The sequence below is a fragment of the Podarcis liolepis genome, assembly GCF_965112155.1.
Source record: "Podarcis liolepis genome assembly, chromosome: 15".
NCBI classification, from domain to species: domain Eukaryota; kingdom Metazoa; phylum Chordata; class Lepidosauria; order Squamata; family Lacertidae; genus Podarcis; species Podarcis liolepis.
Window position 1 is genome coordinate 1,722,119 of NC_139566.1, and position 23,747 is coordinate 1,745,865.

Genomic DNA, 23,747 nt, shown 5'->3' on the forward strand with positions numbered 1-23,747 from the left:
GAAAGTTGGATTTCAATCACATCTGAAGGACACCACACTGGCATATTTACTGTAGTCCCTCAGCCAGTTTACTTCAAGCATAGATCAGCACAATTAGACACAAATATTTATTCACCATTTATTTCCATGGCAGTTATCATATATTAAGCAATAAGGGGAAAGAGCAAAGGGAAAACAAATGAAAAAGGACAAACACAGTGACAGTTGTAAAGGGACAGCTGATCACCAGAACTTGCAAAGTGCCATGCCTTTGCCTCAAAAGAAGACCCAATGGTCTGGGTAGCTTGACATCATGAGAGGTGCTCTGGGAGAATTTTACCTGTGGAATCTTGTAGATGCTCAGTATAGTTGCCATGTGGAGACAGACTTCAGAGTTAGAGCCTCCAATGACTGCTACGGGGTTATTCTGGAGGTCACACTTGTAGTTGGGGGTGTATCTGCCATATGTAGAGAGGAGTTCCAAGGAGACACGGTAGGTCCAGCTTGGGCTGAACTGACTGTTATAGATGTGGAAGCCCAGGGTGAGGTTGGGTAAGATTTGGGGGTTTACATTGATCTCCTTTACAGCAAATACTAATGCCAGGATATGTTGGTAGAGCTGTGTCATGATCCTGAAATGATAGTTATGTACATGCTGTGCCACAGTGCGTTTCCTTCTGGATGGGACATCTGCTACACTTCAGTTGAGCTAATAATATTTTACAGATCAATCTATCTCAGTCTAGGGAAATCTGGAGGAACATTAGCACACACAGATTCCAGCCCTAAACTGGGGAACTAAGCCTTTTAAAAAAGAGAGTTTGACTTACACAATCCCTTTTGGTAATGTTGCTTCCACTGGGATGCTAGGTCATTTGAAGGAACCCCAATGGAGTATGGAATAGCTCTCCACCTGCACCAACACTGCCATGCATCTGGAACATCTCCCCTTTTGGGGGCTTACCCTGGCCTTGTATGAGTCAGATGAGCTCCCAATCAGCTGGAATGGGAGACTTACATCACTATATCTCTGTCTGATCTGGGATGAGGGGTTTCAGCTGGCTGAGCCCAGGCTGATCCACCTTGCAGATGCTGGCTTTGAATTGCTCCTTCGGCTGCTGAGGGAAATAGGCTTGGGATGTTAGATTCATGGCTGCCACAACTAAGAAGACAAAAGGAAGGTGATGATTAATGTGACTTAGCTACAGGTATGATGCAATTATTTGACAAAGGCCGGGAAAGTTGAGCTGCCATTCTTCTCCCATTCACTGGATCTAACACTGATCTATGGGCCTGGCTCCTCCAGGGAATATATAATAAATATGTGGTATCAGAGGATTTTAGAAAACAAATCTTACACAATGTCATCAAAGAGGTCACTAGAAGGACATTCTTTGAAGTCTATTGAGTTGAAGAATATGTAGACCTGAGACATAATACCAGCAATGATGAGATCTCCTGGCTGGTGGTACTTGTGAAGAATAGGAAGGGGATCACTGATGCTGCATTCAAGGTTAGGAATCTTGCATGTCACCTGAGGCAAAAGCACTGGTAGCCATAGTACAAATCCAACTATCTTGCATGAAATAATTCTTCTTGTACATAAATTCTCCCACCTCCACATTCTCCTTTGCTGAGTCCTGTGCTGCAGCCTGCACAGCCTGACTTAAGGAGACAATAGGGGCTGATTTGTGGCTCAGATGGTGCAGGATAAAGTCTCTCTTATGAGACGGACCAAGCGCTGGCTATCTCGTCCTACCTTGGAAATGTACAAGGAATATTAGTAGGATCCTCCTATTTTCATTAATAATAATGCAGCTCATAGTCCCTTTATATGGGGAGAAGTGTCTTCTAAACATTAGGAAGAACTTCCTGACAGTAAGAGCTGTTTGACAGTGGAATTTGCTGCCAAGGAGTGTGGTGGAGTCTCCTTCTTTGGAGGTCTTTAAGCAGAGGCTTGACAACCATATGTCAGGAGTGCTCTGATGGTGTTTCCTGCTTGGCAGGGGGTTGGACTCGATGGCCCTTGTGGTCTCTTCCAACTCTATGATTCTATGATTCTATGATTCTGTTCTTATGTTAATAATTACAAGGGCGATGATCACATTATTATGGTTTACAGGCACTTAGATGTGATGGTTGCAATCATCCAGTTTATGTCGTCACCTAGTTGTGCTATGGGAATTAATGGGTCCAGGTAATGCAATTTGTAGCAAGAAACTAGATGGCTGTAACTATAGTAGTTAGGGACAGATGATGTTTATATTCTCAGCTTTGCACAAACAGAGACCATTAAGCAAATAACATGCTAGGTGCATTATACTTGAAAGTGAAGTTTGGCTGCTTGCTCTGTGCAGGTCTCAGAGGTCTATATGAAAGGTGAGAATGAGAGTATTTTGTGGGTATTTTCCAGAGTTCAAAAGTAGCAGAAAAGTTTCAAAAGATTCCCTATTAATAAGACGATGTTTGAAATCCCCTTGAAAAAATATTGTGTGTGGAGGGAGTTTAATATCCTTGAGAACCAGCCCTAAGTTTGTATTCTCTGCAGTCCTGACTTCTGTTCATTTGTAATGAGACACCTGGAGAACAAGGATCAACCCAGCAGACTCTCCACCTCTTCCCATGCCAGAGGTTGCCCACCTTATAAGGTCTGCCAGAGACTATTCATTGCCTGCCCAGTGATACACTGTAGAAACTTCCATGCTTACTTAAGAAGAGTTTGACTTCTTCAACCCCAGCCTGGTGGAACACTCTGTCACAAGAGATCAGGGCCCTGCGGGATTTGACATCTTTACGCAGGACCTGCAAGACGGAGTTGTTCTGCCAGGTCTTTGGTCAGGGCCCAGCCTGACTCCCCTTTTCTTTTTGCATAAGAACTAATATGAAAGAGGCCTCCCAGTGTTCTCACTGCCCATATAAGAACAGCGTAAACAGCTGGGCCGGATGAACATTTACTGTTCCCAACCCTAACCTTGCGGAAAGCCATCTAATTAGATTCTAAAGTGATTTTGACCTGTTTTTAGGAGGTAATTTAATTATTGTTTGATTTTATACTTATGTTATACATCTGATGTTAGCTGCCCTGAGCCCGACTTTGGCTGGGGAGGGCAAAATATAAATAAAAGTTGTTGTTATTCAGGCTTTAAGGTCCTGAAAATTATAGACTGGTTACCATAACTTCTGTCTTGGGAAGACTTGTAGAAAGTATGATCATTCAGTCAGTCATAATTTTATTTGAACACTTCTCTTCTACAAAAGCAATCAGGCTCCAAGTGTCTTACAACAAAGAAAACAGGAAGACATCTCAAAATGAACCAAGTCCAAAAGTTTACTCATGGCTTTTCTAAAGTCATAGAATTTTAGTGGCTTCAATGATTCCTTCTTCTTAACTGCTCCTTGTTATTCAACTCAGGCCTCAGTATAATAATATAACATTTTGGGGAAAATATGCAGCCAAGAATCCCAAAGCTGGAGGCCAAGATGGAGAAGATCTTGACAGCCACCATGTATTTTCCTTTGGTGCTCAAGTACGTTGGGACAAAGGAAAGCCAAACGCTACAAAAGACCAACATGCTGAAGGTGATGAACTTGGCTTCATTAAAACTGTCAGGCAACTTCCGGGCTAGGAATGCCATGATGAAGCTGAACATGGCCAGGAAGCCCATAAAGCCCAGAGCACAATAGAACATGAAGGATGATCCTTCATTACATTGCAATACAATCTCTTTGGTCACTGAATGCATGTCTAAATCTGGGAACGGAGGAGATATTGCCAGCCACACAATGCAAATGGCGACTTGTGTAAGGGAGCAGGAAAGAACAATGGAAATGGACAGTCTTCTTCCTGCCCACATCCTCATCCTGCTCCCTGGTTTGGTGGCCATGAAGGCCAGAACTACAATGATGGTTTTGGCCAACACACAAGAAATTCCCACTGAAAAGATTATGCCAAATGTGGTTTGTTGAAGAAGACAGGTGAGACTTTCAGGCTGGCCAATGAATAGCAAAACACAAAGAAAGGAGAGAAGGAGGGAGAGAAGGAGAAGGTAGGTGAGGCTCCGGTTGTTGGCTTTGACTATGGGAGTGTCCCTGTGCATAATGAAGATTCCCAGCACCAAAGCTGTGATGAAAGACAAGGAAAGAGCAGAACCAGTCAAAGTGATTCCCAAAGGTTCTTCATACGTCAGGAAGGTTATATATTTTGGAATACATGAATCCTGGTCGTCATTTGGAAACTGATCTTCTGGACACTGGAAACAGTTCTCTGTGTCTGGAAAACAAAACATCAGGTCTGAAATAATCAAATCTAAATGTGAGAAAGACCTGGATGAATGTTGTCGGGTTAAAAATGGAAGTATAACTATTTGCAAGATGTTGTTCTCACAGATGAGCAACCCAGCAGCACTGGACGCTGTTTTGTCAATGAATATGTCTTTCCCTACTACTTATTGTTGGGGAGGCGTGGAACAAACTACTTCTCCTCTTGGTCTGGGGAAGGGCAGCCTTGCCATTTCCACTGACTGCTGAAGGATCAGCTTCAGGGACCACTGTTAACCCTTTCCTTGTCAGCAAGAACATTCTGCACCAACTGTACAAAGGCAGTTGACAGCACCAATTGTCAATTTCTTTTGTACTGTAGAGCTGCAAGAAAGCACACTTTGGCCCAATCAATCACATAGAAGATTTTGAGCTGCTGGGTCTGGGTTGAGTACATGTAGCTTGCTGTTCTTTTGCATTTCACCTCAAGAGGCAAGAGACTGAAAGGTGGTGCATAAGTCTTTAAAATGAATGAATGAGTTTGGTCTGTGTCACTTTGACATGACCTTTTGAAAATTGCGGCATTCCATTGTTGATTCCATTGTTAGATTGCTTTAAGCTGTTTTACAGGAAGCAATTCATGAATGGAATTTATGTATCATGTGTGGTGTCTTCAAGGTACAAAGATTCAGGATGTGGCAGAGAAATTGCCAAGTCTTGTAAAGCCCACTCACCACAACCCTTTCCTTCTGATCCATGTGGGTACTCACAATACTGCCACAACAACCTTCGATGTATAGCAAGGGGCTGTGTGACTTGGGGCAGGAAGCTGAAGGGCCTTGAGACACAGGTGGCCTTTTCATAACTCCTTCCTGTTGAAGGCCATGGCCCAGGAAGAGAGAGGAAAATACTGGAGGTAAACAACTGGCTGTGCAGGTGGCGTCATCAGGGAGGCTTTGGCTTCTTGGACTGGGCTATGCTGATTACATGTCAGTTTCTCAGATTGCATCTTCATTCATATCAGCAGCTACCACCACTGTAGAATTGTGAACCACTCTTTTGACACAAGGGAAATGACTCTCTCTATATCCTGATGTCAATATCCCTGATAAACTGTGTGCACGATATTTCTTACCCTTCTGGTTTGAGATCTTCCCTTCTGGACATGGAATGCAATCATAGCAGCAAAATGGCTTCCCTTCTTTCTTGGCCTTCTGATACCCTGGGTGACAATTGTCATTGCAGACAGAAAGGGGCTGTGCCTGTCCATACATGAAAGAAAATAATGTTTTAATTTTTGCAAGTTTGTACCTCAAGGGTTATTTTGAATCAAGGAGGATCTTGTTTCATTTTGCAATCTGGAGCAAGCCTCCCTTTTCTGCACCTACTGGATTATACCTGAATCAGATAATTTATCACTTGTCTATGAACTTTTGCAGAACACAGTTCATCCAAACTTAGATTTGCAAAGGGTGCTCTAATAGACTTCTTGACCCTCCCTCCCTCCCTCCCTCCCTCCCTCCCTCCCTTTCTTTCTTTCTTTCTTTCTTTCTTTCTTTCTTTCTTTCTTTCTTTCTTTCTTTCTTTCTTTCTTTCTTCAATTTCTACCTGCTTGACATGCTTGCTTAAAACATTTGACCAAAACAATTCAATCCAAGGTTCCCAGAGTGACCTGTGAACCACAGAATGTTTGACTATAGCACAACCTGAATGGCATTTACCTGATTAAAGCTCTTGGGCCACAGAATAGCATTCTCAGAAATGGTGAAGGTTTCTTCCCGTGGTGCCATGGGGTCTATCTTTCCAACTCTGGCTCTCAGAAAGGACTGGTTTGGGAATGTCACCCAGTTGGTGATATCAAATCCTGTTTCTAACTCTCCATTTTTATTGAAGGAAATTGTTTCACCAGAACTGCTATTAAATGAGGTTCTTCTCACAAAATGGTTGAGCTAAATTTTGGAAGGAAATATAAGAACAAGAAGATAGGGGTGTTAAAGGATATGGGTAATGAATCTGTATTTTGGTGGAACCTCAGATATACCAGAGGATGATCGACAAAGCCTAGCATCATGTTCTCACACTGACCAACCAGGTATCCATGGAAAGCTTGGGAGCTGGAACAGAGTGCAGAAATATTGTCCTCAGTGTGGTTCTCAACAGTTAGTATTCAGAGGCATACGGACTCCAACCGTGGAGGTAGAATATAGCCTTTATATCTAGCAGCATCTGGTAGCTCTTGAGTTCAACTTGCTCCTCAGGATTCAACTCATATGAATAAAGCATATTGTGAAGGGGGGGGATAGGCCAGTAACTGTTTTGGAGCTGGCTCTTGAAGGCTGAGGAAAAGAATAAGTAAGGGGAGGGTGTACACATCCATCTCTAGGTCCTACTTAAAAGCACGGGTGCGCTATAAACAATCCCTACATAGGGAAATACAAACTCAGTGATAGAGCATGTGCTTTGCATGCAGCGCATCCCAGGACCAGTCTCTGACATCTCCAGGTAGGTCTGGCAATGTCCCAAGGAGCTGCCAGCCAGTGTAAACAAGATTGAGCTAGACAGACTGATGGTCTGATTCAATATAATTGGCCTTCCTCTGTTTATTCATGTTTCCTAGATAAACTTAACAAAATGGAATCTATGACAGGACTAAGAGCAAAACTGTGTGATGACACTTGGAGTTGACAGAATATCATAAAAGTTGGAGGAGGACAGGAAGCCAGGATTAGCCTAAAATCCTTTCTGCCTGTGTGACACTTGTAATGAAAGTTATTACATAGACACACAACCATGCACACATGCTGGCTTCCATCGATATGAAGAAATGATCAAATTCCCTCTGAACCACTGCTAAAATCCTAGCAACTATTATTTACAGTTTTTAAAAGGAACGCAATGCCAAGTCATGCATTCAATTTCTTAAGGGATTTGGCTTTTAGATGCAAAATAGCCTTGATAGACAGCTTTATACACTGTCTGGATTCCACTTTTTGTTCTCCCAGATATGGTGGTGTTTCCTGCATAAGTTTCCTCAAGACATTACCTTCCACAGCTGTTGACTCAGAAGCTTCATTCTTCCCTCATCCACCAATGCTCTGTGCTTGAACCTCGATGAATGCATGGCATGCAATGCATGTGCCACAGCAAAGACAGCAGTGTAAACACTGTAGCTGTGGCCTGTCATGCTCATTTCAAAAACAGAGGCAGGCAGAGTCTCCAGCTTCTCCTTCCCACTGCAGATCTCACCATCCTGCCTGTTGTCCATAGGTCCTGGGAAAGAACATTCAAATGCTTCTTCCCAAAATGCCTTGATAAAGTCATATTCTTTGTCTGAAGTTGGGTTTCTCATCTGGAGAAATTTCTGGAAAGCTGACACTTCCTTTGAGTGGACAGCAAAGACTATTGAACCATGGAATAAGCCTATGTCCCAAGTCCTTTGGAAGGGAACTGATGCGAAATCCATCTGAGTTGTCATAATCCAGACTTTATCTTTGCCTTTTACTGATGTGTCCTCAAGTTGTGAATACTCGTGAAACATTCTCAAAATTATAATGGTATCAATTTCCCCCTGGATGATCACCGCATCAGCAGTGCTTCTCTTGACAATATTGCTTGTTTCCATCCCTTCTGACACTATGACAGCAATGTCATTGGAGTTAGTCATTACTGGGAATCTTTCAATGAAATCGAAGCAAATCCCTCTCTTGACAAACTGGGGAAGTATGTTGCTTACAAATGTCTCTCCATTGGCATCGCTCACAGACAGCACCCCAACCCACGTCCACCTGAAATGCAGCAGTAGTTGGAGAATCCCTTTATACTGATGAGCCACATCTGGGAACATCTGGTGGTAGAAAACGGTCTGGCTTGTCTGCTTGGTCACTGGAGCAGAGCCATATATGAGCTGAAGAAATGAAAGGAGGACAAAAGAGCAGGAAATTTCCAAAAGTAGAAGGGGGAGGGATAATTCTGTGTCGTTTCATTCTGTTGAAGTTGTATGCCAAACATTAAAGAAGATTTAACCTTGATTAAGAAGTCTGCAGGGACGCGGGTGGCGCTGTGGGTAAAACCTCAGCGCCTAGGGCTTGCCGATCGCATGGTCGGCGGTTCGAATCCCTGCGGCAGGGTGAGCTCCCGTCTTTCGGTCCCAGCTCCTGCCCACCTAGCAGTTCGGAAGCACCCCTAAGTGCAAGTAGATAAATAGGTACCGCTTTATAGCGGGAAGGTAAACGGCATTTCCGTGTGCTGCGCTGGTGCCGGTTCGCCCAGATGCAGCTTCACCATGCTGGCCACGTGACCCGGAAGTGTCTCCGGACAGCGCTGGCTCCCGGCCTCTAGAGTGAGATGAGCGCACAACCCTAGAGTCGGACACGACTGGCCCGTACGGGCAGGGGCACCTTTACCTTTTTAAGAAGTCTGCATTTATTGAATGCTGCTGAGAATTTCATGTGTTTGTGAGGTACAAAGAGGTTGAGCATTCATATACACCAGGATTAGGACACCTCAGACCCTACTTTGGACAGGGTGACCTGCCAATGCTCTCAAGCTAGCCCTGGAACAACCACCCCACTAGTTCTGCTACACACCTTCAACAGAGGTCTGGAAGGAAGATTCAGAGGGGTGCCTGTAAAAAGACTTATCCTACTGTACAAAGGTAACATTTACATTCATTGCACTACCACTTTTGCCTCTCGCCTCAACCATCAATTGCAGAGCTCTCAAAAGGTTGCTCAGGAGGGAATGTGGTCCTTGGGCTGGAAAATGTTCCCCATTTCTGCTATGCTTCCCCAGCTATGCTTAGAGAGAGCTGGGTCAAAAGCAACACTTCATATTAGATCACAAAATAGAACCATATTCATTTAGTCTGACTTGATTTCATTTCCAAGCAAGGAGGAACATGGCCAAGGACTCAGGATAGTTGAATACTTTAATTGCTTCTACTTGGTAAAATGAGGGTCATGTTTTTGCAAGCTTGTCTTGTTTAACTATCATTTCTATGCTATAAATGGTTCTAGTTGCTTCTTTTAAAGCCTTCACACACCTGTGGTTTATTTACTTTGGCTTTATTTTATGTCTGAATTTGTCTGACAATGATAAATAAGTGTATATATGTTATGTATAATATCATCAGATCTTGTCTGAAAACATTGAAGTTTGCAGAATCACTTAATTTTTTTTAAAAAATAATAATAAAACTATTCTTAAAAATTTGTTCTCTCATTCTTGCCTTCACCCTCCCATTCTGAAAAAGTGTTAAAGGATACCTTCCTCAAAAACATCAGACCTTCATTTCCCCTGTGAACTTCACCTCCATAATATGAAGGTGTACAAGATAAGCAAAGAGAACTTTGTACTTCTTTGTACATTAACAAACATTGCTGCTTATTGACAGTTTTTCCCTGGAGAAAACCTACAGTTCCTTCCATATCCCTTCTGTGAGTTTGAAATATACAAGGCAAAGAGGAAATGTAAGTCCTTAAGACAGGTTTCTTGGGACTGACATATATAGCTAACTTATAAGTTAAGTAGTGGAGCTTTCCCAGGAGGAGTGGACCTCTTCAGACTCAATGTCTGTGAGAACATCAGGCTGATCCTTTCCTCTTTTACACTGAAATATTTAACGCCAACCCCTACAGATGGCTGAACACATTAAAGCACTCTGTAGTCTGAAGACAAGGATATATTCAGTACTTAACTTTTCTGAATGTACAAACTGACCTTGGAAACAGCCTAAAAATCTTCAAATCACCAAAACACAAGTGAAAATTACTTGTTATACTCCCATGCTCTAGTGCCTGCCATACCTGTGGGATTTTGTAGATGCGCAGGATATCTGCCATGTGGAGACAAACTTCAGAGATGGGCCCCCCAATGACAGCTACTGGATTGTTGACATTATCACATTTGTAGTTAGGGATGAATCTGCCCTGGGTGGAGAAGACCTCCATTGAGGCCTGATAGGTCCATCTCGGATTGAAATAACTATTGTAGATATGGAAGCCCAGGGTGAGATTAGGCAAAATCTTCGGATTTTCATTGCTCTCCTCTACAGCAAATATCAGTGCCAGGACATGCTGGTAGATCTGTAGCATGACCCTGAAATGAGAGGATTGGAGGATTCACAAATTATTTCCATCCCAAGGATGAAGAAACGTTGTCATGCACAGTTGGCTTTTTGTCACATGGGCTCAGCCACCCAATACTATTTTGAGAGAACCTGTTTGCAAAGTTCTCATTGAAAGTCGCCTGCCCCCGTCATATTTTGGAGATTCAAATTTTTAGCATTGGTTTTCAGAATGGCACCGGTGGATTCAGAATTTGACATTGTCTCATTTCTAAAAACATATCCATGCACACAAATTGCACCTTATAAAATGAGAGTGAGCAGAATACTTGAACTATCAGAAATAGTTAAAAATGGACCATTTTTCTCCATGCATACCTCACCTTCCATTTAAGAACAGTGGCCTAGTTTTGATGGCTACAATAATGAACTTTGCGCTACCTTATTTCCTTGTAAACCACTTAGAGGTTCTATTTCTATATTTCTATATAATTTTTCTGTGATCTTAGGGTTGGAGGTTGCCATTAAAATCAAAATACAAAATTTAGCTAAGTTTCGATAGAATAGAGAAAGTTCTGGGGAGATTAATTGGGATCTTATGTCCTTATTTTGGGAGGTGTGTGCGTTAAACATCAGGAGAGAACATGGGCTAATGTTTCATCTGAGCTGCTTCTACTTGAAAAATAATATGAGTTTTATGACTCAATAATTTAGCTAGTTTACTAGTAAGGGTAGCATCTCCCCTTTTTAAATAATTGTACTTCCAAATATCGATGATCATTTTGGACTGTGGCTATTTATAATCTACAGAAGCTGGTTGTTGGATAGCAAACTATTTTTAAGGGAAATTTTAATGTATTGAATGCCAATTATTTCAATATTTTGTGTCCAAGAAAATCAGAGGCAGGTGGAAGTTAAGATCACCACTGGATGTCCCTGCAACACCATTAGTTGAATCACTCCTTTGATGGTAATCACAGTTTTTAGAGGTTTTAACCTTAGATCCATCTTTTCCAGAGCTCAGTCACATAGTGACCAACCAGATACTCATGGAAAACCCACAAACCTCCATGGGATTCATAGGACAGGCTTTTTAATATATCGGGCAACCCAAATCCCATTTGCAAACTAGAAACACATACCAAACACACAGGGCAACCTATTCTATTGGCAATAATACAAGGTGTCTTTCAAGATTAAATTCAGTGGAGCAAGGGGGGAACCCTGTGGGCACCAGGGAAGATCTCTGGGGGTGCATGCATACCCCACAGGTGCCACGTTGGTGATCCGTGTAATGGAAAGTTTGAAAATCTTACAAAGTTCCATCAAAGAGGTCCATTGAGGGACATTCTATGAACGTTATTGGTTTGGAAAACATGTACATCATAGACACGATGCCAGCAATGGTGAGATCTCCTGGATGGTGGAACTTATGAAGAATAGGAAGAGGGTCACTGGTGCCACATTTGGCATCTGGAATCTTGCACACTACCTGAGGCAAAAACACTAGTACTAATACTACAGATGCCACTAACTTGCAAGAAAAAAATTCTTCTCCACACCCATTCATACTCATTATCTTCAAACATGGCTTGAATGGAGACACAGTTGGTCGATGCACAGCTCAAACTGCACAAGATAAAGTATCAATGATCAAACTGACAAGAGCCCTGACTCTCTCTAGCCCCAGCATGGAATGATACAAGGTTTATTAATAACATACCTCCCTCTATTCATGGTTTTGCTGGTGATTAGTACTGAAGCTCCTTTGGGACTTTGTGGGAAAGTAGGAGTCATCATGTTTAATTTGATAGTTAGGAAGAACAATAATTGCCTATTTAGAATCACAGATTCCATGAGACATTGAAGACAACATGTTTATCTGATCTCGGCAGGTCTTCTGTGGTCTTCATCACGTGGACAGCAAGAGAGGCATCAGCTTGTAATGACCAAGAGCAACTGAAAAGCCCCCCAGAAAACAAGTGAGCCTGGAATAAGACTAATCAACCACAAATGACTTTTTTGCGAAGTCTACATAAAAAGTCTCATATTTAGAAGGTTTTTAAAGAAATAAATACTTTTGGAAATCCAGGTGAAAACTTCAGTGGCCATTGAGTAACCAGTATGGTTAGATAAGAGTTGAACATATTAGCAAGAAACGCACAGAGTTGTATTCAAAGTTAGTAATGCTTAGAACAGACCCATTTACATTAATGGAATAACTAATTTAGGTCCCTGAATTCAATGGGTCTACTCTGAGTATGACTAATGTTGGATACAACCCATAGTAGCAGGCACCAGTAACATGTAGTCAATTCACTAGATTTGCAGTCTGGAAAATGATCAAGATGTGCATCGACTGAGCATACCGATAGATCCACCATCCTGCTGAATCACGCAACAAGAGCATTAATATCATATTTCATGGTGCTGCTGTCGAGAGAATAGCATGTAGCTGCAACATAACTGTCAGCAGAGATAGCCAGTTTGGGGTTTAGGAAGACCTTGATCTTTATGCTGTGGCTACTGGTAGGTGATCAAAAGTAGAGGGATTGTGCAACTTCTAAGAAGAAATGAAAACCAATAGAGACAACAGATACACATGTGCAATGGAGCTCACAGACAAATTTCAGCGCGGTGGCTGTAATCTCCAGACTGCTTGTGATATGGATGTTAAATGGACAGATTTGTTCTCTAGAACTTCTCAGTTCTGTTACGTCCTGCTCACTCTCACAGCTAGAGGTGCAGAAGCCTATACTTGTATAGGTTTCAAAAGAGTGAGCAAAAGAAAAACACCTTAAAAATGAGACCTTAATGAGAGGGAAATAGTATAAAATAGATTTACAAGATCTGTATTTTTATGTGGCATTAAAAGCTACCACCTGACTCACTTTTTTATACCTACTTCAAAATCGAAATGTGAACCATAGACACATAGAACTGTTGGAAGAGGCGCTGGGGATCATCTAATCCAACCCCCTACAAGAGAGGAATATGCAGCTGTTCCATGTGGGGGTCATTCCTGCAACCTTGGCATTATCAGTGCCACACTCTAACCAACTGAGCTATCCAGGTCCACAGTCACGCAGTTCACTAGAATATAGAAAAAGTCATCCAAGCACCTGACCGATTTATATACCTGTTGCTTTGGTAGCCCACCTTTCCTCCCAGGAATTCCAGGTAGCATATGTGTTCTGTGTACCTTCCCCATGTTTTATTCTCACAACCAGGGGTTTTTTTTACAGCTGGAACTCAGTTCCAGCACCTCTCAGGTGGGTGCCATTGCCATTATAAGTTATTGAACCAATTACAGTTGCTGAAAGGCACTTCTAGCCTCTGACACTACCTGAGACTTCAGGAAAGTGCAAATTAGGTGCACTGGGCTTTCAGCGTAAACCAAATCAAATTCCGCACTCTCCCTAGAAAGAATATCACGGACCCAATCAGTTTGTATCATAGAAGCAGAGAGAGAGAAAACACTTCAGTGTGTATATACATTTATTCCTGATTGCGGAGTTTAACAAATGCAAACATATGGGGGAGAAAATAATTACTGTATTAAAATGACAGAAGATCTTTCAGCACTGCAGTTTGCTCAATTTTATTCTCTTGCCACAGAGGTCTCCTTGTTAAATACTCATCTATTTAGCACAACACATTTTCAATGTGGCCACAACTCATGCAACAGCAATGCAGACATCCTTTAAAGTTAAAATGTGATGTGATGACTCCCAAATAAATTCACTCAAACATGTTTCTTGCAGCTATGTGAAGTTCCTCTGTTTCCTCCTGACCAAGGGATGAGGGCCACAGAATATTAGATGCCTCAATGCTTTCTTCTTCTCAGCTGCTGCTTGCTGTTCAGTTCAGGCCTAAGCACAATAATGTAGCATTTTGGGAAGAATATACACCCCAGTAAGCCAGCACTGGAAGCTAAGATGGAGAAGATCTCCACAGCCACCATGTATTTCCCTTTTGTGCTCAGATAGGTGGGAACGAAGGACAGCCAAACACTGCAGAAGACCAGCATGCTGAAGGTGATGAATTTGGCTTCATTAAAACTGTCAGGCAACTTCCTGGCTAAGAAAGCTACAGTGAAGCTGACCATAGCTAGTACACCCATGTAGCCTAAGACACAGTAGAACATGGTGACTGAGCCATCATTACATTCCAGAAGGATTTCTTTAGTCATTGAGTGCATGTCTAAATCTGGGAATGGGGGAGAAGTTGTCAGCCACAAACCACAAAGAGTGGCTTGAATAAAAGAGCAGGAAGAAACAATGGAGAGAGTTTGTCTTTTCCCCACCCATTTCCTCGTGGGTTTGGTGACCGTGAAAGCAAGAACCACGATGGTTGTCTTGGCCAGCACACAAGAAACTGCCACTGAAAAGAGGATGCCAAAAGCAGTTTGTCGAAGGAGACAGGTCACCTTGTCAGGCTGGCCTATGAAGAGCAGTGAGCAAAGGAAGGAGAGGGAGATGGAAAGGAGGAGGGAGAAGGTGAGGCTCCGGTTGTTGGCTTTGACGATGGGAGTGTCCCGGTGCTTAATGAAGATGCAAAGCACCAAAGCTGTGATGAAGGAAAACGAAAGAGCCAAAGTGGCCAGACTGATCCCCAAAGGCTCTGTATAAGACAAGAAACTGATGCATTTTGGAATGCATGAATCCTGTTCTAGGTTTGGATAATGATCTTGTGGACATGGAAAGCAGTCGTCCATGTCTGAAAAAGAAAAGTTTGGTTTCTGTACATGACAGCGTTATGTGCATTGCGCTAGAATTTTGAAGCCCGGCATTACAACAATATGAATGAGACTTTACAGGTTCAAATCTGGCAAAGAATTAAGTGGTCTCCTCATGCAATTTGTAAGATGCCAAACTATGGGATGTTCCATGGGCCACCTGGGTCTTTTTGCCCACCTCCATTTTAGAATCTGAGTCCTATGACCGAGGGTGGCTTCTCTTCAAAGATATTATCAGTTAGAAGTATGCAGAATATTTCTATTTGCCTTTCTGTTTTAGCTTATATTCTTTCAGCCGTCATTCTCTTCATTCCATTTCTGTTATCATCTCTCTCTTTCTTGGGGGGGGGGGGAAACACCTCCAGAAAGTACAGAATACCCTTCCACTCCCTCTCTTATCCTGTTTTCATTCCACTTCTCCCAACATGTCAGTTTGCATTCCAACAGCACTTAGCATATTCTGTCCTTATTGGTCTTTTCTGGGAGGTTGCCTGTGCAGGTATTTTTAAAGGGATTTTGAAGTTCTGAAAAATGTAGCATTCCCAAAGCAGACTTTTCTGTCTCCATTTTGTGTGTGGTTCATGTCCTTGCCCCCCACCCCCAACCTAATGATTGGCACATGTGGGGCTGTGAATCCTATTTTTATCTACATAATGACAAATGTAAGGTGCTGCCCTCATATCGTTAACCAGGCAGAGGGCTTTCTCGATAGTGGCGCCCGCCCTGTGGAATGCCCTCCCATCAGATGTCAAGGAAATAAATGACTATCTGACTTTTAGAAGACACCTCAAAGCAACCCTGTTAGCGAAGTTTTTAATGTTTGATGTTTTATCATGTTTTTAATATTCTGTCGGGAGCTGCACAGAGTGGCTTGGGGAACCCAGCCAGATGGGTGAGGTAGAAAACAATCAACCTATTATTATTATTATTATTATTATTATTATTATTATTGATCACAGGTGGTTAGACTGGATGGCCTTTCTAACTCTTTGATTCCAACCATCCTTACATTTTACATAACCTTTGCAATTGATGGCTTGTGACCCCATTAGTGTCCGTAGACTCTGGACATGACTTCCTTACCTGTTTGGTTGGAAATCTTCCCTTCTGGACATGGAAGGCAATCATAGCAGCAAAATGGCATCCCTTCCTTCTTTGCCTTACGATAACCCAAGGGGCAATTGTCATTACAAAGAGAAAGAGGCTGTGCCTGTCCACAGATGAAAGAGGAGGATGTTTACTAGATGGTGAAATTCTGCAGTGTTACAGTGTCTGCCATGTATGCTTCAACTGAAATCCCTTGGGGTCCCTCCCAATGATAAAATTCTATGATTCTATCTCATGCAGGACAGCCAATCACTGTCAGAAAAGAGAGAGCCATGCTTAAAATAATTTCCCCCTTATACTTTACAGTGATACCAGTCCTGTTTGGTTTGTCGTTTCTGTGATATTTCACTTGTCCAAGCTATTCTAGTACATTCCAGGTGCTGGGTGACTATGGAAAAAGAGGGGAAAAAATGAATATTGATGAGCCCCAGCCACTCTGGGGAATCTTGGGCCAGACAGCCTCACCTCCTCACCCATGAAAGGCGAACCATCTTTGGGGTTGGAGATTTGGCCAGTCTTCTCTAAGCACATATTTCAATGTGAGGGTCATGAGGAACAACTCTTATAGGGCTCAGAGTGTGGTTGGGTTATTCCTATGGGGTATGATGGGGGCCGTGTATCTATTGCCTCATGCCAGGTGGTTAACACTCACTTTGGAGGTGAGGTTGAGGCAGTTTAATAAAATCAGATCTTCAATGCAAACACCTGTGACTCTTTAATAAATGTGTAAACATTATTGAACTCCATCATTTATATCTCATCTCGTTATACTGGTATCCATGTGGAGATGCGTTGAGTTTATGTTAGGTTTCCAAAATAGCAATACATCTGGAATTTAGAATGCAGAGGCTTCATAGAACCTTTTCTACTACTGGTAACACTTGTCCATAGGATAAAAAATGGGAACTCTATGCACCATCTCATATTTTGGAACACATTGAAATGCGGGTTACTATAATTTCCTGTCCCTCCGATGAAATTGGTTGTTTTTGCTTGGTTATAGTTTGCTTATAATTTTAAGTCTATTTTTATTCATTTTTTGTGTTTATACTTCTACATTTCTCGGTGATGTTTAGAAGTATGTTCAATGCATTCCTTGTAGTTTAATCCTTGATTACAACCTTTCAGGACAAATGTCTACAAATTCTTTAAATATTAAAGTTTTCCAAGAAGAATATTTTATTTGATGAAAAGAAGGGTTTGAATGGGTGACATCACCCAACTGACACAGCAAAGAAGACCTCTGCACCCATGTCCCCATGTGCACACTAAAGCTATAGATGAGCAGAGCTGTGCCAGTATCTGAACTGTTGAAAACTGAAGATGGGACTAATGAATAGCCCCCAATACATGAATGGACCTTACCTGGTTAAACCTGTTGGGCCACACAATGGCTTCCTCAGAAATAATGAGCACTTCTTCTTGAGGAGCCATGGGGTTTATGCTTCCAACTTTGACTCTACAGAAAGACTGGTTTGGGAACGTGAGCCAATTCATAATATCAAATCCAGCCTCTATCTCACCATTTTCATTGAAGGATACTTTCCCTCCAGCACTAGTATTAAATGAGATGCTTCTTACAAACTGGTTGAGCTAAATTGGCAAGGAAAGAAATAGCAATTCATGAGGAAATCATGGGGATTTCAATGAATCTATCTAACGAAAAGTTTGCCCTAAGAATGACTAAAGCTGGATCCATCCAAATTCAAATTTACATTAAGATTTAGAAACAAAAAATATGTCAAGTAGACATGCATAGAATGATTCCTGCCCTCCGCCCATCAGCAGAAGGAATAGACAGGAACAGATTGATCCATGGTCTCTAAACCAACCCTTATGAGGAACGGTTGAAGGAGCTAGACATGTCTAGCCTGGAAAAGAGACTGGGAGCAGATATGATAGCCATCTTCAAATATTTGAAGGACTCTCACATGGGAGATGCAGCAAGCTTGCTTTCTCCTGCCTGATTGAGGGAGTTGCCCCAGATTGAGAGAGTTGGGGATGTTTAGCCTGGAAAAGAGGAGATTGATGGCCATCTTCAAGTATCTTAAGGGCTGTCTAATGGGAAATGGAGCAAGGTTGTTTTCTCCTTTTCTGGAGGGTAGGACCTGAACAAATGACTTCAAGTTACATTAAAGGAGATTCTGACTAAACATCAGGGAGAACTTTCTGACAGCAAGGGCTGTTCGGTTGTGGAATGGTCTCCCTTGGGAAGTTGTGGACTCGCCTTCCTTGGAGATTTTTAAGCAGAGGTTGGATGGCCATCTGTCATGGATGCTTTAGCTGAGATTCCTGGGTGTTAGACTAGATGACTCTTCAGGTCTCTACAAACTCTATAATTCTGTGATTCTATACTCTTACGTTCCTACATTCTTAGTGTGTTCAGAACATTACCTTCCACAGCTGTTGACTCAGAATCTTCATTCTTCCTTCATCCACCATTGCTCTGTGCTTGAACCTCGATGAATGCATGGCATGCAATGCATGTGCCACAGCAAAGACAGCAGTGTAAACACTGTAGCTGTGGCCTGTCATGCTCATTTCAAAAACAGAGGCAGGCAGAGTCTCCAGTTTCTCCCTTCCAGTGCAGATTTTTCCATTGTCTATGTCTGTCATGGGATTGAGGAAAGAACATTCAAATGCGTCTCCCCAAAACTCTCTGATAAAGGCATATTTGTTTCCTGAAGAAGGTTTTATCATCTGAAGAAATTTCTGGAATCCTATTACCTCCTTAGAGTGAACGGCAACGGAGATAGAACCATGAAGGAAATCTATGTCCCAATTTCTTTGAAAGGAAACTGATGTGAAACCCATCTGGGATGTCATAATCCAGATTTTACCTTTGTCATTTGTTGATCTCCCCCAGCCAGTATAAACAGGCAACATTCTCAAACCTATCATGGTATCAATTTCACCATGAACGATCATTGCATTAACAGTGCTATTCCTGATAACATTGCATGTTTTTATTGCCTCATCAATTTTCTTATCAAAGTCATTGGAGTAAGATATTTGGGGCATTGATAAAATGAAGTCAAAGCAGATGTCTCTCTGAGCAAACATGGGAACCACTGTATGTATGAATTTCTCTCCATTGTCACCATGTGCAGATAACACCCCAATCCACGTCCACCTGAAATGAAGCAGTAACTGAAGAATCCCTTTATATTGATGATCCACATCTGGAAACATCTGGTGGTAGAGGACAGTCTGACTTTTCTTATTTATCACTGGAGCAGTGCCATAGACGAACTAAGGAAAATAGGGGGAAATCAGTGTAATTTAGGGTTAGATGGGATGTTTTTGGACTCCAGTTCCCATAAGTCCCAGTCAACATGGCCAATGGTCAGAGACTGTGAGAATTGTAGTCCACAATTTTCAGAGGGCAAACATTTTGGCTGTGCCTGATCTAAGGATTGTATTCATTTTAAGGAAATACAGCCTCCTGAATTCAAAAATAACTGATCTTAGTTAACTTAAATGTTTTTATTTTAAAAAAAACATTTATTCAAAAGTTACAATACAGTTACAATACCAGGCATTTCCAAGGAATATGTCCCCTCCACAGAAACCTCAGTGATGATGGTGGCATTAAAATATCCTGTTCTTCTTCAATAAAAAAGAAAAAGGGAGACCAGATCGTGCTAAAGGAATCTTCTTTGGAGATTCCTTTGATTGTTTGCCGATGGAATGCTAAGTGTTTCTGACGTATAGCATAAGTCATACACAGAGGTGATCCTTTGTCTGACTTAATTGGCTATCACCCATAACCTACATGCTTTTCATAAGTGGAAGACACCACATTGGCTAATCCTATATTGGCTAATCCTATAGGACTTATAGAGAGGTGGACAGAAAGTACATTGGGATCTAATGGCAGATCTTGCAGATAAGACTAGATACTGGTATGCTAGTGCAACCATAAGCATGGCCACAAGTACGTCAACAAGTCTTTGCAAAGCACTATAACACACACACACCAACAACCCCCCAAATGCCCCCAACCACTGTATTCTCTCAATAAAGATTCACCCCTTAAAACATTTAAAGGGACAACCTGTCAAATCTTCCACTGTTAAATATGGTATTTTGGAAGCAATTCCTATCTTCAATGTACAAATCAATATCTGAAACCAAGGGATGTGGCTGACGCACTCATAAACTCTCCAGTTCCACACACATGTATTACCTGTGGAATCTTGTAAATGCACAGGATGTCAGCCATGTGGAGACAAACTTCAGAGGTGGGCCCCCCAATGACAGCTACTGGATTGTTGATAGTATCACATTTGTAGTTAGGAATGAATCTGCCCTGGGTGGAGAAGACCTCCAGTGAGGCTTGATAGGTCCATCTTGGATTGAAATAGCTATTGTAGATATGGATGCCCAGGGTGAGATTAGGCAAAATCTTAGGATTTCCGTTAAGCTCCTTTACAGCAAATATTGAGGCTAGAATATGTTGGTAGATCTGAATCATTGACCTGTAATCAGAAATATAAAGAAATGCTGTCATGCAGAGGGGGATATTTGTCACATTTGTTTACAAGAGCACTACCCGTTTCTGCTTCGAAAGTTAGCAGTTAACAGAAGGATCGCTAAAAGAAATTCTCTTCATTCCAGTTTCTCTATAGGATTGTAACATTTCTCCCCAAATTCTGGAGAGTCAAATTACTTTGTGTTCTTTCTAAAATGGGACCGATATATCTAGAATTTAACATCCTCCCCCTTTTTGAACAAAACTATTATTATTTTGGGATTTTGTACACATTTGCAAACATTTCAGACATAGGGAAATTGGTGGGGTGGGGGTAGGAGGTGAGTAGAATGTGAGTAGAATGGATGCCAATAGTATGTGTGATGTATATAGCTTGTGTGAGCGCGCGCACACAGGGAAAATGTAGAAGTTATAGTTAAATGGCAAAGAAATGGAAATATACAGTCTTTGACAAGGCTCAGATGCAGGCACAGTTGATAACACAAAAATCAGAGCACTGTTACTCCTCTAGAAGCATTGCTATCCCATAAATAAGTTCTGTGGATAGGCTTTTTTTACCAAATGGGTAGAAATTAAGGTGGCTCACAAGGGTGGTCGCCACTTCATTTATTTTATGGCATTTGTGCAATTGGCTATCCGTGACCATGTCCAGCTGCAAAAATTAACAATCTGGGGTAACCTAATATTCTTCCCCCAAAGCCAATGAGCACTGAAATGAAATATTTTATAACAGTCCCCCACCCCACCCCGCCAAGGGCCACTCGCTGATCTAACACCTAGATGAGTACGGCTGGAGCAGGACTAACATTTGCTAGCTCTTTTTAATTAGAAAATTCTTCCAGAAGGAGGCTTGTGATACTGGATCCTTGTCTGGAATTACTAAAATAAAAATGGGAACATGATGGAGATGATGTGGTATTTAGTTAGGGAAGGTGTGCCATTCATTAAAGAAAGGAAAGATGGATTGGCTGTGAACTCCACCTATCCACTGGACTTAATAAGGACAAACTTGTCATGGAAAAACCATTGAAGGAAACTTACAGGGTGCCATCAAAGAGGTCATTAGAGGGACGTTCTCTGAAACTTATAGAGTTGGAGAATCTGTATATATGAGACATAATTCCAGCAATAATGAGGTCTCCTGGTTGGTAATGCTTGTGGAGAATAGAAAGAGGGTCACTGACGTCACATTTGATGCTGGGAACCTTAGACACCACTTGAGGCAAAAACACTAGCACCAACATTACAAAGGCCACTATCTTGCATAAAACAACCCCTTTTGCATTCCAATACACTTGCCAATACATTATCCTTCTCTGATTCCGATGATGAGTAGCACATCCTTATATAAGTGGCGGCCCGGTTTATCTATGTTTCAAACTGTGTCTCAGTGATCAGACTGACTGAGTGGTGATATCTCTAGCTCCAACTTGGAGTGATGCAGGGGATATTATAAATGTCCTTTAGTCCTGTTGCTTTGCTGAAGAAGACAGAGGATAATAATCACCAGTCATAAAATTACAGGGTAGATAATAATCTCTTGCTGTTTCTATGAGACGTTGCTGAAGAAAATATGCTTATCACACCTCAGCAAAATTTGCTCCCAGACCTCCTCCTGACAGTGCAATGACTGACATCAAGAAAAGATTCTCAAGATAATGAGACATCTGTATTTGTAGGTGCATGTCGCAAATTGAGCCAATTTGTCTGTTCTAGTTCAGCCTTGTTGGTGCTGAAATATATTTGGTGGGGATTTCCACAACCTAGACAGCACCACAGAGAAGGCCACATCCTATTTCACCTCAGAACGAGCTTCTCCAGACATTGGGAAAACAAGAAAGGCTTCTTCCAGTCTTAACTGATTGGCATGTCCATAAAGGGAGTTAAACTTGATATCTAGATATCAAAACGATTACAGCTTTACGTGCTACAATCAGTACTTGGAATGATGGGTACACATACCCCTAAACATTTTTTGAATCAAAGTTTGGCCTCATTGTTTGGCAGTATTTCAATATGAGTAGAAAAATGAGAGTACCCCCTAAACATTTTTTTAAAGAAAAAAAAGCACTGGATGTCGCTAGTGTATATGCAATCAGTGCAGAATGGTGTTATTGTCAGGAGCTCGTCCTACACTCGAGTAGGACCCTGGCAGGCACACATGCCCCACTGGCATGTTCTCTCCCTCCTGGTCGATTGTTCGGGACCTTCAAAAGCTTTCTTCTGTCCGAACATCACAGCGACCGATGCCAACCGACACCGGCACACTTAGGGATCCGCAGAGTTTGTGCACCTTGCGTGACAGACCACAGCAACTCAGCATTTTGGCTAATCTACTTTATTTACATATAAACACATACGGAGCACTGCAACATGGCTCCCTCTCTCTCTAGCATCAGACAGCAAAGAGAAAAAGAACAAAGGACAATAGTCCCACTTCATGGAACACAGTAAAACAAATATCCTGTCTCCATCACTTCCCACTCTGTGGAGTCAAAACATACACCTTCATGTGATAGACAACAATCCCATAACTGCAATCATGGAGCAGGAATTCTAACAGTTATATGGTTGCACCTCACCAAACATAAAATGCTAGCAGACACATTTGACAATAGCTGCAACTTCCAGTTTGTCTTCAAAGGTAGCCTCAAAAAGAGGGTGCTATGGAAATCTAATTGGAAGGTTACCAGAGCATGGATTGTTGTGGAAAGGCTATAATCTGGATTACTGTGACAAGGTATCAGTATGATGAAAAAAGCATGTGAGGCACTGAACAGGAAACATGTAGCTACAATGATTGGGATAATCAAGTCCACAATAAAAGACGGAAGCAAAGTATAAATTTAGAGGTCAGGAGAGATGAGAGTGATACTGTGGAAGGAGAATAAAATAAAATAATTTTTAAAAATTGAAATTTGTGTGAGACGGGCTGAGCAAGTGAAGGTTGGAATGTGAAGCTTGTGTTTGCAAGAGAACCATGAAAGGGGGACAGAACGAAACATGCAAAGGAGCTGTTGCTTTAACTGTTGAGAAAGAAGGAGGAAGGCAAAGATAAGAAAGTTGACATGCCTCATGATTAAAGCAGTATAAACTAGTAGAAGGAA

General features: G+C 41.8%; 2 protein-coding genes across 2 annotated transcripts; both read right to left on the bottom strand.

Annotated features, from left to right (window-relative positions):
* Positions 1–3,347: 3,347 nt before the first annotated feature.
* Positions 3,348–11,876, bottom strand: LOC310693838 (vomeronasal type-2 receptor 26-like; the record flags this gene model as incomplete). The annotated part of the gene is made up of 6 exons (XM_083476226.1): positions 3,348–4,249; positions 5,372–5,498; positions 5,958–6,185; positions 7,280–8,140; positions 10,041–10,332; positions 11,617–11,876. 6 exons carry the CDS (start codon positions 11,874–11,876, stop codon positions 3,348–3,350), a joined length of 2,670 nt encoding a protein of 889 aa, XP_083332352.1.
* Positions 11,877–14,126: 2,250 nt separating this feature from the next.
* Positions 14,127–21,884, bottom strand: LOC310693839 (vomeronasal type-2 receptor 26-like; the record flags this gene model as incomplete). Its single annotated transcript, XM_083476227.1, has 6 exons — positions 14,127–15,019; positions 16,122–16,248; positions 17,511–17,738; positions 18,540–19,397; positions 20,335–20,626; positions 21,682–21,884. 6 exons carry the CDS (start codon positions 21,882–21,884, stop codon positions 14,127–14,129), a joined length of 2,601 nt encoding a protein of 866 aa, XP_083332353.1.
* Between the last annotated feature and the right edge of the window lie 1,863 nt (positions 21,885–23,747).